The sequence below is a fragment of the Schistocerca serialis genome, chromosome 11, assembly GCF_023864345.2.
Source record: "Schistocerca serialis cubense isolate TAMUIC-IGC-003099 chromosome 11, iqSchSeri2.2, whole genome shotgun sequence".
In the NCBI taxonomy this organism is placed as follows: domain Eukaryota; kingdom Metazoa; phylum Arthropoda; class Insecta; order Orthoptera; family Acrididae; genus Schistocerca; species Schistocerca serialis.
The window spans coordinates 48,424,538-48,438,139 of record NC_064648.1 but is presented as its reverse complement, the minus strand read 5'-3'; the positions used below and the strand labels follow the sequence as shown (position 1 = coordinate 48,438,139).

The 13,602-nt window shown below is 43.3% G+C and overlaps 1 protein-coding gene across 1 annotated transcript in view; it reads right to left on the bottom strand.

The window, feature by feature from the left end:
• Positions 1 to 7,242: 7,242 nt before the first annotated feature.
• LOC126427112 (zinc finger protein 726-like) overlaps positions 7,243 to 13,602 on the bottom strand; it is a 122,951-nt gene continuing 116,591 nt past the window's right edge. Inside the window, 1 exon segment of the mRNA XM_050089334.1 lies at positions 7,243 to 9,333. Within this exon segment, the coding sequence (XP_049945291.1) occupies positions 8,007 to 9,333 (1,327 nt within the window). The 3' untranslated portion in view covers positions 7,243 to 8,006.

The following is a 13,602-nucleotide window of genomic DNA, read 5'->3' as shown; positions in this document are numbered from 1 at the left end:
TTATTATGCCCAGTTGTATATGAAGTTCAGAGACAAAAAATTTTTAAACAACAGCAGCACCTTCACTGTCATATGGGTGAATAAGACTTACTTATAGCTCTGCAAAGAAGGGTAGATGCATTGATTGTTGTAATTACACAGTGATGGGCTAACAGCTCTTATCACTGCTACAGTTACTCTGAAAGTATTTTACTTTAAATATTTCTGTGAGTACCTCTTTTTATGCTTTGTGTTACTTTTTCTGTATTTTGTTTATTGTATTTCATATGTGATAGAAATGATGTCATGAGAGTCACTCTCCCCTGACACTAGCCAAAACCAGTGAACTAGTTTGTTGTACTAGTATGTGGTAGATTACCTTCCTTTTAGCTTCAACATAGTATTTCATTTGAAATACTCTGATCGGCCAGTGATTTTATTTCTTTCGTTTATGGGTAACCCAGTGATTGTGATTTAATATCCTCCTGGGAAAACCTGCTTACTATGTGCACTACAGTGACACATTTTCTCTCTTCATCTACTTTTGGAATCATGAACTACACTGCGTGTTCTCTGACCAAGTAATGTAATAGATGCACTTCTACTGCATCTCTCACTATTCAGATGTGTAGCCATAATTAAAACGAGTTGTTCCCACAAGACCTTGTGGTATTTACCTGTATTACAAATGGTTAATGTCCATGTGGACATAATTTTGATAGAACCCCACAGATATGAATAAATGTGTGCATGGATCCATGGTTGTACCATTTTGCTGTTAGACAATCCTATGGTGCTGGCACGTGATACTGTACATTATGCTATCCTCTTTTAATCTGGCTATCTGCTAAAAAAATGTATGTAGAGACATTGGTTCGCATCCTCAATAAACGAGGAGGAATAGGGACAACTTCTCAATGACATGTTTTCTTAACTACTGCTAAGGCACAACGAACAGTCATTCTGTACTGCTGGAGAAATTCTGTAGTCACATATCATTGAAGTTAGTTTCTTAACCCTTCCATGTTATTCCTGTCCCTACTACCATGTTCCTCAATCTGTTCTGTTCTTCTGTTAAGAAGGGACTAGTCTGAGCTCATCTGGGCCATGTCACTCTACATCTACATCCATACTCCGCAAACCACCTGACAGTGTGTGGAGGAGGGTACCTTGAGTAACTCTACCAGTTCTCCCTTCTATTCCAGTCTCGCAATGTTTGTGGAAAGAAAGATTGCCTGTATGCTTCTGTGTGGGCTCTAATCTCTCTGCTTTTATCCTCATGGTCTCTTCACGAGATATACGTAGGAGGGAGCAATATACTGCCTGACTCCTTGGTGAAGGTATGTTCTTGAAACTTCAACAAAAGCCCTTACCGAGCTACTGAGCGTCTCTCTTGCAGAGTCTTCCACTGGAGTTTATCTATCATCTCTGTAACGCTTTTGCGATTACTAAATGATCCGGTAACAAATTGTACTGCTCTCCACTCAATCTTCTCTGTCTCTTCTATCAACCCTATCTGGTAGAGATCCCATACCGGTGAGCAGTATTCAAGTAGGGGCGAACAAGTTTACAGTAACCCACTTCCTTTGTTTGGGATTGAATTTTCTTAGGATTCTTCCAATGAATCTCAGTCTGGCATCTACTTTACCGGCAATTAATTTTAGATGGTCATCCCATTGTAAACCACTCTTAATGCCTACTCCCAGACAATTTATGGAATTAACTGCTTCCAGTTGCTGACCTGCTATAATGCAGCTAAATGATAAAGGATCTTTCTTTCTATGTATTTGCAGCACATTACACTTGTCTACATTGAGATTCAATTGCCAATCCCTGCACCATGCGTCAATTTGTTGCAGATCCTCCTGCATTTCAGTACAATTTTCCATTGTTACAACCTATAGATATTCTACAGCATCATCCACAAAACGCCTCAGTGAACTTCTGATGTTATCGACAAGGTCATTGATATATATTGTGAATAGCAACGGTCCTACAACATTCCCCTGTGGCACATCTGAAATCACTCTTACTTTGGAAGACTTCTCTCCATTGAGAACGACATACTGCGTTCTGTTATCTAGGAACTCTTCAATCCAATCACACAACTGATCTGATAGTCCATATGCTCTTACTTTGTTAATTAAACGACTGTGGGGAACTGTATCAAACACCTTGCGGAAGTCATGAATCACTGCATCTACCTGTGAGCCCGTGTCTATCGCCCTCTGTGTCTCGTGGACGAATAGCGCGAGCTGCGTTTCACACGATCGTCTTTTTCGAAACCCATGGCGATTCCTACAGAGTAGATTTCTAGTCTCCAGGAAAGTCATTATACTCGAACATAATACGTGTTCCAAAATTCTACAACTGATCGACGTTAGAGATATATGTCTATAGTTCTGCACATCTGTTCGACGTCCCTTCTTGAAAATGGGGATGACCTGTGCCCTTTTCCAATCCTTTGGAACGCTATGCTTTTCTAGAGACCTACGGTACACCGCTGCAAGAAGGGGGCAAGTTCCTTTATGTATTCTGTATAAAATCGAACTGGTATCCCATCAGGTCCAGCGGCCTTTCCTCTTTTGGGCGATTTTAATTGTTTCTCTGTCCCTCTGTCGTCTATTTCGATATCTACCATTTTGTCATCTGTGCGACAATCAAGAGAGGGTACTGGTCTTCCTCTGTGAAACAGCTTTGGAAAAAGACATTAGTATATCGGCCTTTAGTCTGTCTTCCTCTGTTTCAGTACCATTTTGGTCACAGAGTGTCTGGACATTTTGTTTTGTTCCACCTACCGCTTTGACGTAAGACCAAAATTTCTTAGGATTTTCTGCCAAGTTAGTACATAGAACTTCACTTTCGAATTCATTGAATGCCTCTCGCATCGCCCTCCTCACACTACATTTCGCTTTGTGTAAGTTTTGTTTGTCTGCAAGGCTTTGGCTGTGTTTATGTTTGCTGTGAAGTTCCCTTTGCTTCCGTAGCAGTTTTCTAACTTGGTTGTTGTACTACGGTGGCTCTTTTCCATCTCTTACGATCTTGCTTGGCACATACTCATCTAATGCATATTCTACGATGGTTTTGAACTTTGTCCACTGATCCTCAAGATTATCTGTACTTGGGACAAAACTTTTGTGTTGAGCCGTCAGGTAATCTGTAATCTGCTTTTTGTACTTTTGCTAAACACAGAAATCGTCCTACCTTTTTTAATATTTCTATTTACGGCTGAAATCATCGATGCCGTAACCGCTTTATGATCGCTGGTTCCCTGTTCTACGTTAACTGTTTCAAATAGTTCGGGTCTGTTTGTCACCAGAAGGACTAATGTTATTCCAATGATTTGGCACATCAGTTGTCAAAGAGTAAGTGTTTGAGCAATGACAATAATATCGTTAAGCACTTCATCTTGGCCCCCACTAACCCTACCTATGATTTATTCACATCATCTTGGCTCATATGTCTTTGCAATGGGCATATCACCACTCCATTCATGCATTTCACTGTTAATTTTGGACTTACCATTGCATAAGCAAACTATCTGAAACTTTGATCATTCTTTTAAGATATTAATATGGTTGTTTCAACTGCAACACCTACAAAGGTGATTCCAGCAAGTTGCAAACTGCTTCCAGCGTGCATCCTAATCTGAAAGATAATAGTACTGCTATCCTTTACACCATGTTTTTTTTTTCCAACCACTTCCTTTTAACATGAGGGTGTAAGACCATTAAACAATGATATACTGTGAGAAATGTGATATGCCTTTTCGATGTACAGGCTCCTGTTTATTCCACATCATTAAGTGCTCAACAATTTGCTCGTGAAAGGAACCAATGGGACTCGCTAGATAGGCAATTAGTGTCTTTCAAAATCTATCCCACGCAAATGAGGCAGGAAGATGTTGCTTGGCCTTCTGGTTCCTCCAGAGGCGTCATCCTAACACGGTGCGATTAGTGATCATAGAGACCCTGTTCTGGTCATAGCACTTACTTCTGATTCTTCTTTGTACTATGGTCCATTTTACCATCTGTCATCTTGCTGTCAAATAAAAACATACGTGCCCCACTTGCACACTGAGAACTACAACACCTCAATTACGGTAGTAGTGGCTCCACTCACACACAACACAAACACCTATGAAACACAACATTCCCTCTTAGACACTTAAAGAGAGTGGGTAACTATCTCTAATTCCTACACTACCATGTTATTTTGACTCAATGTTTCACCTACCACTGACACGGCTTTGAATACTATGTGTACAGTAATGTTCCATATTGTTTCCAGTTTGAACACTGATCTGCTCTTGGGTATCTATCCGTTTAGTACCTTTTTATAATAATACTGGAGCTTCCATTTGATGCTTATGAACAATTGTCCTACATTACTCGTCGCCATTGTGCAAAAGGGGACATCAGACGTTATCTACATCCTCCATTGAATAAAATGTGGCATTCAGTAGTACTGAATCACATTTATCAAGCAGTTCCTGGCTGATGCACCCGGCACCACACCAAATTTCAGGCCTGTTCACTCCTTCAAGATAAATATGAATAATGAAGTCTTTTTCCCAATAAGGCCACCACCAATGTTATCAGTTACATTCATACTCTAATTAAACACTCACTAACCAACAATTTTGTGCATTTGTCCCTCCAGTGATGTGTTTTACCTGCCACTTAGGCTCTGCTATTTTGATGACGTGAATGCCAACTCATCTGATGACCTCCATTCCGTTTATGGAACGATTTAGAATGCTTCATGCAATCTGTTCAGCTGCTCTGTGCTTCCCAATCTGTCACTAACCAAAAGAGCCATGTATCTGGATAGGCATACATTACTGATACAGGTTACTTTTGTGACCCTTTCATTTGCACTAATACATACCACGTTATGCATTCACATGTGGTACACTATAAATAGCTATACAGTTGGACACAACCCTGTGCTTTACACACCCACAAAGCTGATGTACTACTTGCCAGTACTGCATCACTGAGAAATACTTTAAATGTTTTGCCTCTAAATTCATTTACTTACCTGCATTCAAGCAGAAATGACCAGACAATATGAACTACCATCTTTGTCTTTTCACACTGATTTCATTTTCCTTCACTGCATTACAGACATTGTTCATCCAGTGGACAACTAGTCACAGTTCTCCACCATGTTAGGCAGCAACTTTGGTTTAATGGAAGTGCAGCTGTGCTGAAAAACTTTGTACCCCTGATCATACTGATGCTGATAGCTGTGATAAAGCTCCCCAGCAAGCTTCATTCACTGTTACACAGTATAATGAAATCCTAGTATGTGCAGCTCACTCACACTGAGGATAACCTATTGGCTACCAACTGACAAATCCTTAATATAGTCACTGTGCCAATACGGAAATATTAGGGACTTAAAAACGCGATCCAGCGTGACTTAATAACTATACACAGGGAACTGTGCAAACTGACTGCTACTTTGGAAGTAACCAAAGCTTCACAGATTTTGTTGTACAGCAGCCACGCAACAGTTGCATGTTAACACCTTGGTCCTACCATTCAGCCAAAACTGCAACAGAGACTCAGCCCTAACTTAGTGCCAGCTGAAACCTTCCAGCAAACCATAACTAGTAATTCATTTCATGCATCAGTACACAAGCAAAAGACCAACTCCATGTAGGAATCAACCTTGCTGTATTATTGCACTGGTGGTATTGTAAAACTGTCAAGATCGATAGATGTGTTAACTGTGCAGCTATCTCTGTCAATAATCTGCACCATTTGCAAATCTGAGTGTTATCGCCTTCTCTTTCCCTGTCACCTGTGTAGCTTCTTATGAATGCAATGTTTGGCAACGGATATCCTGATTGTTTGCTAGGGTTGTACATCAGACTGTCATGTAGTTCGAATTTCAACTGTGCATTCACACTAATTATTACAAGCATCCTACTTTATTACCCTCACTACTGTCACAAATTGTGAAATTGCATTAATTTTAGAGGAAACCAAAGAATTCCCTTGCTCTTGCACTGTTGTTGCAATGCACAAACCTTTATTTTGGCCACTGTTAACAAATTACCGTATTTGGTAGCACAGCCAACTATAGTAGCAGTTCTCTGCTCTGGCCATACAATTACACTTCAGACTTTTTAGTTTCTCTAACAGTAGCTTTTATTCAACTTTCTTATTATAATGTATCACACCCACCATTAGGTTATCTGTTCATTTAACTTACACACACAACAGCTTTGAATTTTTCTGTTAATTTCCCTGAAACACCTTTTGTGCTGGCACCCAACTGAAAGACTGCTTACACTACCAAAAAAATCAAAGACTCGCCTTCAGCAAACCATTGATGAATACTAGCTTCGGAAAATTGCAAGTTACCATTGACCACGACACTGCACACATCACTGAGTGGAGTAAGCTGGATTACCTACATTGAGTGGTTGCCTTGGTGTCATCATCTCCCAGTCACTGTAGTTGTCCTCAGATTGGTTATGTTGTTGTTGTCTTCCGTCCTGAGACTGGTTTGATGCAGCTCTCCATGCTACTCTATCCTGTGCAAGCGTCATCTCCCAGTACCTACTGCAACCTACATCCTTTTGAATCGAATCTGCTTAGTGTATTCATCTCTTGGTCTCCCTCTACGATTCTTACCCTCCACACTGCCCTCCAATACTACATTGGTGATCCCTTGATGCCTCAGAACATATTCTACCAACCAATCCCTTCTTCTAGTCAAGTTGTGCCACTAACTTCTCTTCTCCCCAATCCTATTCAATACCTCCTCATTAGTTATGTGAGCTGCCCATCTAATCTTCAGCATTCTTCTGTAGCACCACATTTCGAAAGCTTCTATTCTCTTCTTGTCCAATCTATTTATCGTCCATGTTTCACTCCCATGCATGGCTACACTCCATAAAAATACTTTCACAAATGACTTCCTGACACTTAAATCTATACTCGATGTTAACAAATTTCTCTCATATGTAATCAAGGATATTGTGAATTATTGAGATCACCGAAACCAGTGGTGCATGAGCAGCAGCTGTTGTGTAATTTTATACTTAAGTAGATTTTGGACACTGGCACAATTCAGTCACGACTCTCATTTATGACTAAGCATTAGGAGATTGGATGCTAATATGTATTAGTTTGTTTACATTGAATTTTGTCATTTTTCTTAGTTTGCAAAATGGGAGAGCATTATGTTCCACTTAGTTAAGGACCAAACCAATGAGGTAGGATTTAACAATCAGTACCAATTAAGTACATGAAACAATATTTAATAAAACATCTGGTGCAACATACTTCCAGAAACATGTAAACAACTTGTCAAGTCCCTATCATGTAGAACTGTCTACGCATTGTGTTCCAAACATGGACAATCATGCTATTGAGCAGGTTGTTATATTTGTTGTTACATTTACTAATGCAGGATTAGTACTAACACAACAAATGTACACACTTAATGACACACAGGGCAAATCTCTTGAGAAAACATACCTGAGTAAAATAATTGCCATAATCATGTTTCTCCAGTGTTGAGTTTATTAGCCTGAGTGAAGGAACTGCCATGAATATATGGGTACCCAATTGCTGACATTGTTCCTAAAATGCAGAGTTACAAGTAATACATGATGACTATGTTAGGGGTAATAATCAGAAAGTCATGACATTTCCTTGGCCTTATACTAAATATTGCATGCTACTTATGATTACTGACAAAAGTAAGGATTTATCACAATTCAGAACCCTCTTGTCTCAAGATCGGTAGGAAAAAATAGTGTTAATAACAGAAACATATTTGATTCACGTTTGAGGCACATTTAGCAATACTATTTCTTGAGATTTCAAGCTGCAGATATGGATTTTTATATTGTCATTTTATCTGCTACCACTCTAAAGTATACATAATTACACATTTTTTCACAATTCTACCCCATTCTACTGTTATTTCACAGCCATTACAACTTATTGTCTCCCTGCTACATCTATTATTTTACAGGCCTTGAGAGCACCAACCAGGGATACCTATTTGCTTAAACTAACACCTACTTGTAGTTTCTTTCTGAAGTGGAGTAATGCATGTGTCTTGAGAGTACTCAACTGAGTGAAGCTTCTGTCACAGATTACACATTTATGAGGGTTTCTTCCAGTGTGAATTAATACATGCCTATTGAGAGTGCCTGACATAGCAAAAGATTTCCCACAAATAACACATTTGTTAGGTTTCTGTCCAGTGTGAATGAAACTGTGTGCCTTGAGACTGCCCGACATAGCAAAAGATTTCCCACAGATGTCACATTTGTGCGCTTTCTTTCCAGTGTGAATTAATGTGTGTTTCTTGAGATCACCTGACATAGCAAAAGATTTCCCACAAACCTCACATTTGTGAGGTTTCTCTCCAGTGTGGAAGAATGTGTGTTTCTTTAGATCGCCTAACATAGTAAAACATTTCCCACAAATCTGGCATTTGTGAGGTTTCTTCCCAGTGTGAATTAATGTGTGTTTCTTGAGATCACCTAACATAGTAAAAGATTTCCCACAGATTTCACATTTGTGAGGTTTCTCTCCAGTGTGAATCAATATGTGAGTCTTAAGATGACATGACTAGGCAAACGATTTGCCACAAATATCACATTTGTGAGGTCTTTTCCCGGTGTGTATCAGTGCATGCCTCTTGAGATCACTTGACCTAGCAAACAATTTGCGACAAATATCACATTTGTGGGTTCTGTTTGCAGTAAGTAGATCAGCCTGGGCAGTGACATTAACAGCTGTAGAAGCAGCTCCATAATCATTTGATTTCTCCATCTCATTTCTCAAATGTGTGTATCGCCTGTCATTAGAGGACTTCTTTGAAGCTTTCGAAGTTTCCTTACATGAAGACTGCTCATTGTGTTCTGTAACAGAAACTTCTGGCTCACTATCCAAGAAGATACTGCTTTGATGATGATCACTAGAGCCATATTTTTCATGGTTGCCAGCAGGTAAGACAGAATTCTCACTCATTCTCAAATGGTTTTTCAAACGAACATTACTGTGAAATACCTCACCACACCACTTACAAACATACAAAGGTGGTTGCATACCATCAATGTGCACAAACACATGCATTATGAGTCTGTATTTGGAAGGAAAGCTTTGTCGGCAGAAATTACAGCTATATACATGAAATTCCTTTTCCCTTGTACTACAGTCATATTGGGTAGCAACTGACCACTCCTTATCGATAATCACATCTTCTGTATTGGGACCCAACTCGTGTGTTGACATCTTCAACTTATCCTGGACTAGCCCATGGTGATAAGTTTCCTCACATAATATGCCACAGCTCCCACCAGTACTCTGAGTCAATCTGAAGAGTAAGGACAAGAATGTTAAATAATGATATACAAACAACAAAGAAACAATATTTGAGTGTCCATAAATCAAGTACTATAGGCCACGAGTCATAAAAGTGTATAAGAAATTACATATTCAGTAACTAATTTAAAATTACAATATTCACCAGAAGGAAAGAAATGATGAAGTAAACGTGGTTTAAAACGAAAATAACCAGACGAAACTCAATAATGATCAATTTGAGCCACTGCAGATTTTATGTGTAATTATTAAAATGGTTCAAATGGCTCTAAGCACTATGGGACTTAACATCTGAGGTAATCAGTCCCCTGGACTTAGAACTACTAAAATCCAAGTAACCTAAGGACATCACACACAACCACACTGCCTTCATAAGAAGAAGTTGATCCGAGGCATTCTAAGTGTTTGTAATTAAACTGACAGTGTTCAGGGTGCTGCAATATGGGCTCTATACTTTGCAGGATGCAAAAACATTGTAGCAAGTTCATTAACTGGTGTCCTCACGGAGTATGCTGAAAAGTAATATTTCACTTTCTACTACCAGGTGAAAATATGTTGCTATAAGCATCCAGAATGAGTTACCAGTGCAGGAAAATAGGAAAAACGACCAGAGCAATGATAATGGTGGTTCTGGTGCGTTTATGAGGATATTATCAGGTGTTACGTGTTCAAAATGGTCTACCGACTCTGCAAAATGATGTATCCATGACATGACATGGTTAACAGTTGCCTACAGCATATCTAGTGTATCTCACATCAAAATACTGGTGAAGACACTGAAATGCAGGAATCACATTGCATAACAAGGTCCTTATCAAGTTCAGATGTCACTGTACACCGAAGGGGTCCATTATGTGTCATTGTCTCCAAGAAACACTGACAGAATGTAGGGGCTTGTGAAACCACACCACATTCACATAAGCTGAGTGCAGTGGATGTTCTGGCACAATATTTGGGAGGACAAACCCATATGTGACAGTTCTGTGCATTCACAGCCCCATGCAAAGCAAAATATGCTTTGTCCATCCAAAAGTTACTCATTTCCCCGCATGCCAAAAATGAAGGTCAAAGTCACTTGAAGCCTATATTGGGGCTTCTTTAGCAGCACAGTGAGATACTAGTGTAAAATGTGCCACAAAATCTTTTGAACTGTTGACCAGGTGGTGGGGCAGTGGTAGACAGTCAGAGGCAGAAGCAGAAGTGGGGAGAGAGGGGGAGAGAGAGAGAGCGAGAGAGGGAGGGGGTTGGGGAGGGGGAGAAAGAGGGGGAGAGAGGGAAGGGGGAGAGAGGGAGAGGGGGAGAGAGGGGGAGAGAGGGAGAGGGGGAGAGGGGGAGAGTGGGAGAGGGGCAGAGGGGCAGAGGGGCAGAGGGGCAGAGGGGCAGAGGGGCAGAGGGGCAGAGGGGGAGAGGGGGAGAGGGGGAGAGGGGGAGAGGGGGAGAGGGGGAGAGGGGGAGAGGGGGAGAGGGGGAGAGGGGGAGAGGGGGAGAGGGGGAGAGGGGGAGAGGGGGAGAGGGGGGAGAGAGTGAGAGGGGGGAGAGAGTGAGAGGGGGGAGAGAGTGAGAGGGGGGAGAGAGTGAGAGGGGGGAGAGAGAGTGAGAGGGGGGAGAGAGAGTGAGAGGGGGGAGAGAGAGTGAGAGGGGGGAGAGAGTGAGAGGGGGGAGAGAGTGAGAGGGGGGAGAGAGTGAGAGGGGGGAGAGAGTGAGAGGGGGGAGAGAGGGGGGAGAGAGGGGGGAGAGAGGGGGGAGAGAGGGGGGAGAGAGGGGGGAGAGAGAGGGGGAGAGAGGGTGGAGAGAGAGGGGGGAGAGAGGGGGGAGAGAGAGGGGGGAGAGAGAGGGGGGAGAGAGGGGGGAGAGAGGGGGCGAGAGAGGGGGGAGAGAGGGGGCGAGAGAGGGGGCGAGAGAGGGGGCGAGAGAGGGGGCGAGAGAGGGGGCGAGAGAGGGGGGAGAGGGAGCGAGAGAGGGGGAGAGGGGGCGAGAGAGGGGGGAGAGGGGGCGAGAGAGGGGGGAGAGGGGGCGAGAGAGGGGGGAGAGGGGGCGAGAGAGGGGGGAGAGGGGGCGAGAGAGGGGGGAGAGGGGGCGAGAGAGGGGGGAGAGGGGGCGAGAGAGGGGGGAGAGGGGGCGAGAGAGGGGGGAGAGGGGGCGAGAGAGGGGGGAGAGGGGGCGAGAGAGGGGGGAGAGGGGGCGAGACAGGGGGAGAGGGGGGAGAGGGGGCGAGACAGGGGGAGAGGGGGGAGAGGGGGCGAGACAGGGGGAGAGGGGGCGAGACAGGGGGAGAGGGGGGAGAGGGGGCGAGACAGGGGGAGAGGGGGCGAGAGAGGGGGGAGAGGGGGCGAGAGAGGGGGGAGAGGGGGGAGAGGGGGGAGAGAGGGGAGAGAGGGTGCGAGAGAGGGGGAGAGGGGGGAGAGAGGGTGCGAGAGAGGGGAGAGAGGGGGGAGAGAGGGGGAGAGGGGGGAGAGAGGGCGCGAGAGAGGGTGCGAGAGAGGGGGGGAGAGGGGGAGAGGGGGGAGAGGGGGGAGAGGGGGAGAGGGGGGAGAGAGGGGGAGAGGGGTGAGAGGGAGGGTGAGATGGAGGGGGAGAGGGAGGGGGAGAGGGAGGGGGAGAGGGAGGGGGAGAGGGAGGGGGAGAGGGAGGGGGAGAGGGAGGGGGAGAGGGAGGGGGAGAGGGAGGGGGAGAGGGAGGGGGAGAGGGAGGGGGAGAGGGAGGGGGGAGAGGGAGGGGGGAGAGGGAGGGGGAGGGGGGAGAGGGAGGGGGACGAGAGAGGGGGAGAGGGGGCGAGAGAGGGGGAGAGGGGGCGAGAGAGGGGGGGAGAGAGGGGGGAGAGGGGCGAGAGGGAGAGAGAGAGAGAGAGAGAGAGAGAGAGAGAGAGAGAGAGAGAGAGAGAGAGAGAGAGAGAGGGGGGGGGGGATATCCTGTGACAACTCTAGAGGCATCTGCTGCATGGTCGGCTGTAGCTAAAAGCAACTTCACCAACTGATATTGGAATCTGCTGCAGCACTCAATTCACGTATTTCTTCAAATTTCTTGATCATATTCTTCAACACATTTATTCACACAGTTCACAGCCATTTCTTTCAATGATATTCCTGCAACGTAGTGCTACTGTTCTGATAAAACAACTGTACCACCAGTGCATGGCGTTTCTTCTCAATAGCCACTTCATTTCATATGGAAGGCTGAAACCATAACGACGGTGTATACCTGGACAAGACAAAAATATTCCCCTATTTCGCAATTAGAAACGCCCTTTCTAGGGTGAAAACTTTTTACTGGTTGGAAGCACATTTTTCCATGTTAAAAGATGGTATCATTTCCCTAGGAGCTGTAAATCTTATGAATCCCTTGAATGGTTATGGATTTATAAACCTGTATAGATCTTCCTGGCAGTGTAGGAATCTCAACCTAGCAAAAATCGAAGAATTTTTGAAAATTCTTTGATGTGTGGAAACATATGCACTAGATAATTTCGTATCACAAAAGTATGAACACGAATTCCACCAATTACATCATGGTAGAATCCAAAGCACTGAAACAAAGATTGTGACGTGGTTTTGTCGACCAAGCCTAGCTCGTGTCACATGATCTCGCCAACCAATGGCAGCAGATATTCAGAGCGTAGGAAACGTGATGTCAGCCAGTAACAACATGAATGTTAGGCTGTGCAAACGCACAAATAGGAAAGGTTAATGGTTTAAACTAACATACATCAGTACACCCACAATAAAAGCAAAGTTTTCATATATAATATTGACTTTCGAAAACTTTTTGCTGTTTTTCCGAGGGTATGGTTACAAGAGCACCAGCGTCAATTGCAGCAGCTTAATATTTCTGACGAGCACGGACACTTCATTCCTTACAGGTTCTGTAGAGCACTGATTTTTTACATAGATCTCTCAAGAACTTACTTCACACTTGTTTTTGAAAGGCAACTATACTTTGTGTCACATTATTGCGTAACCTGTAATCAGTGAAAGAACTAAAATAAATATGAAAGACTAAACTCGAAACTTTGTTATCTTTTGTGTATTACCTTTTCAAGATATGTGGAAATGCAAATGTGCAGTCAAAATTTAGATTTATGTCACGGTCTTCTGGGACCATAATTTATCTATATGGCTGGACAGGAGCGCTAAGTTTTGAATGGGAATCTAATGATTTAGTAAATTCATCACACGTTCTCAAACATAACATCTCGCATAAAATGAAATTTACTTTGAAATTAACGCTTCTGAAACAAACATTCGCAATATTTCCTCTGTCCAGT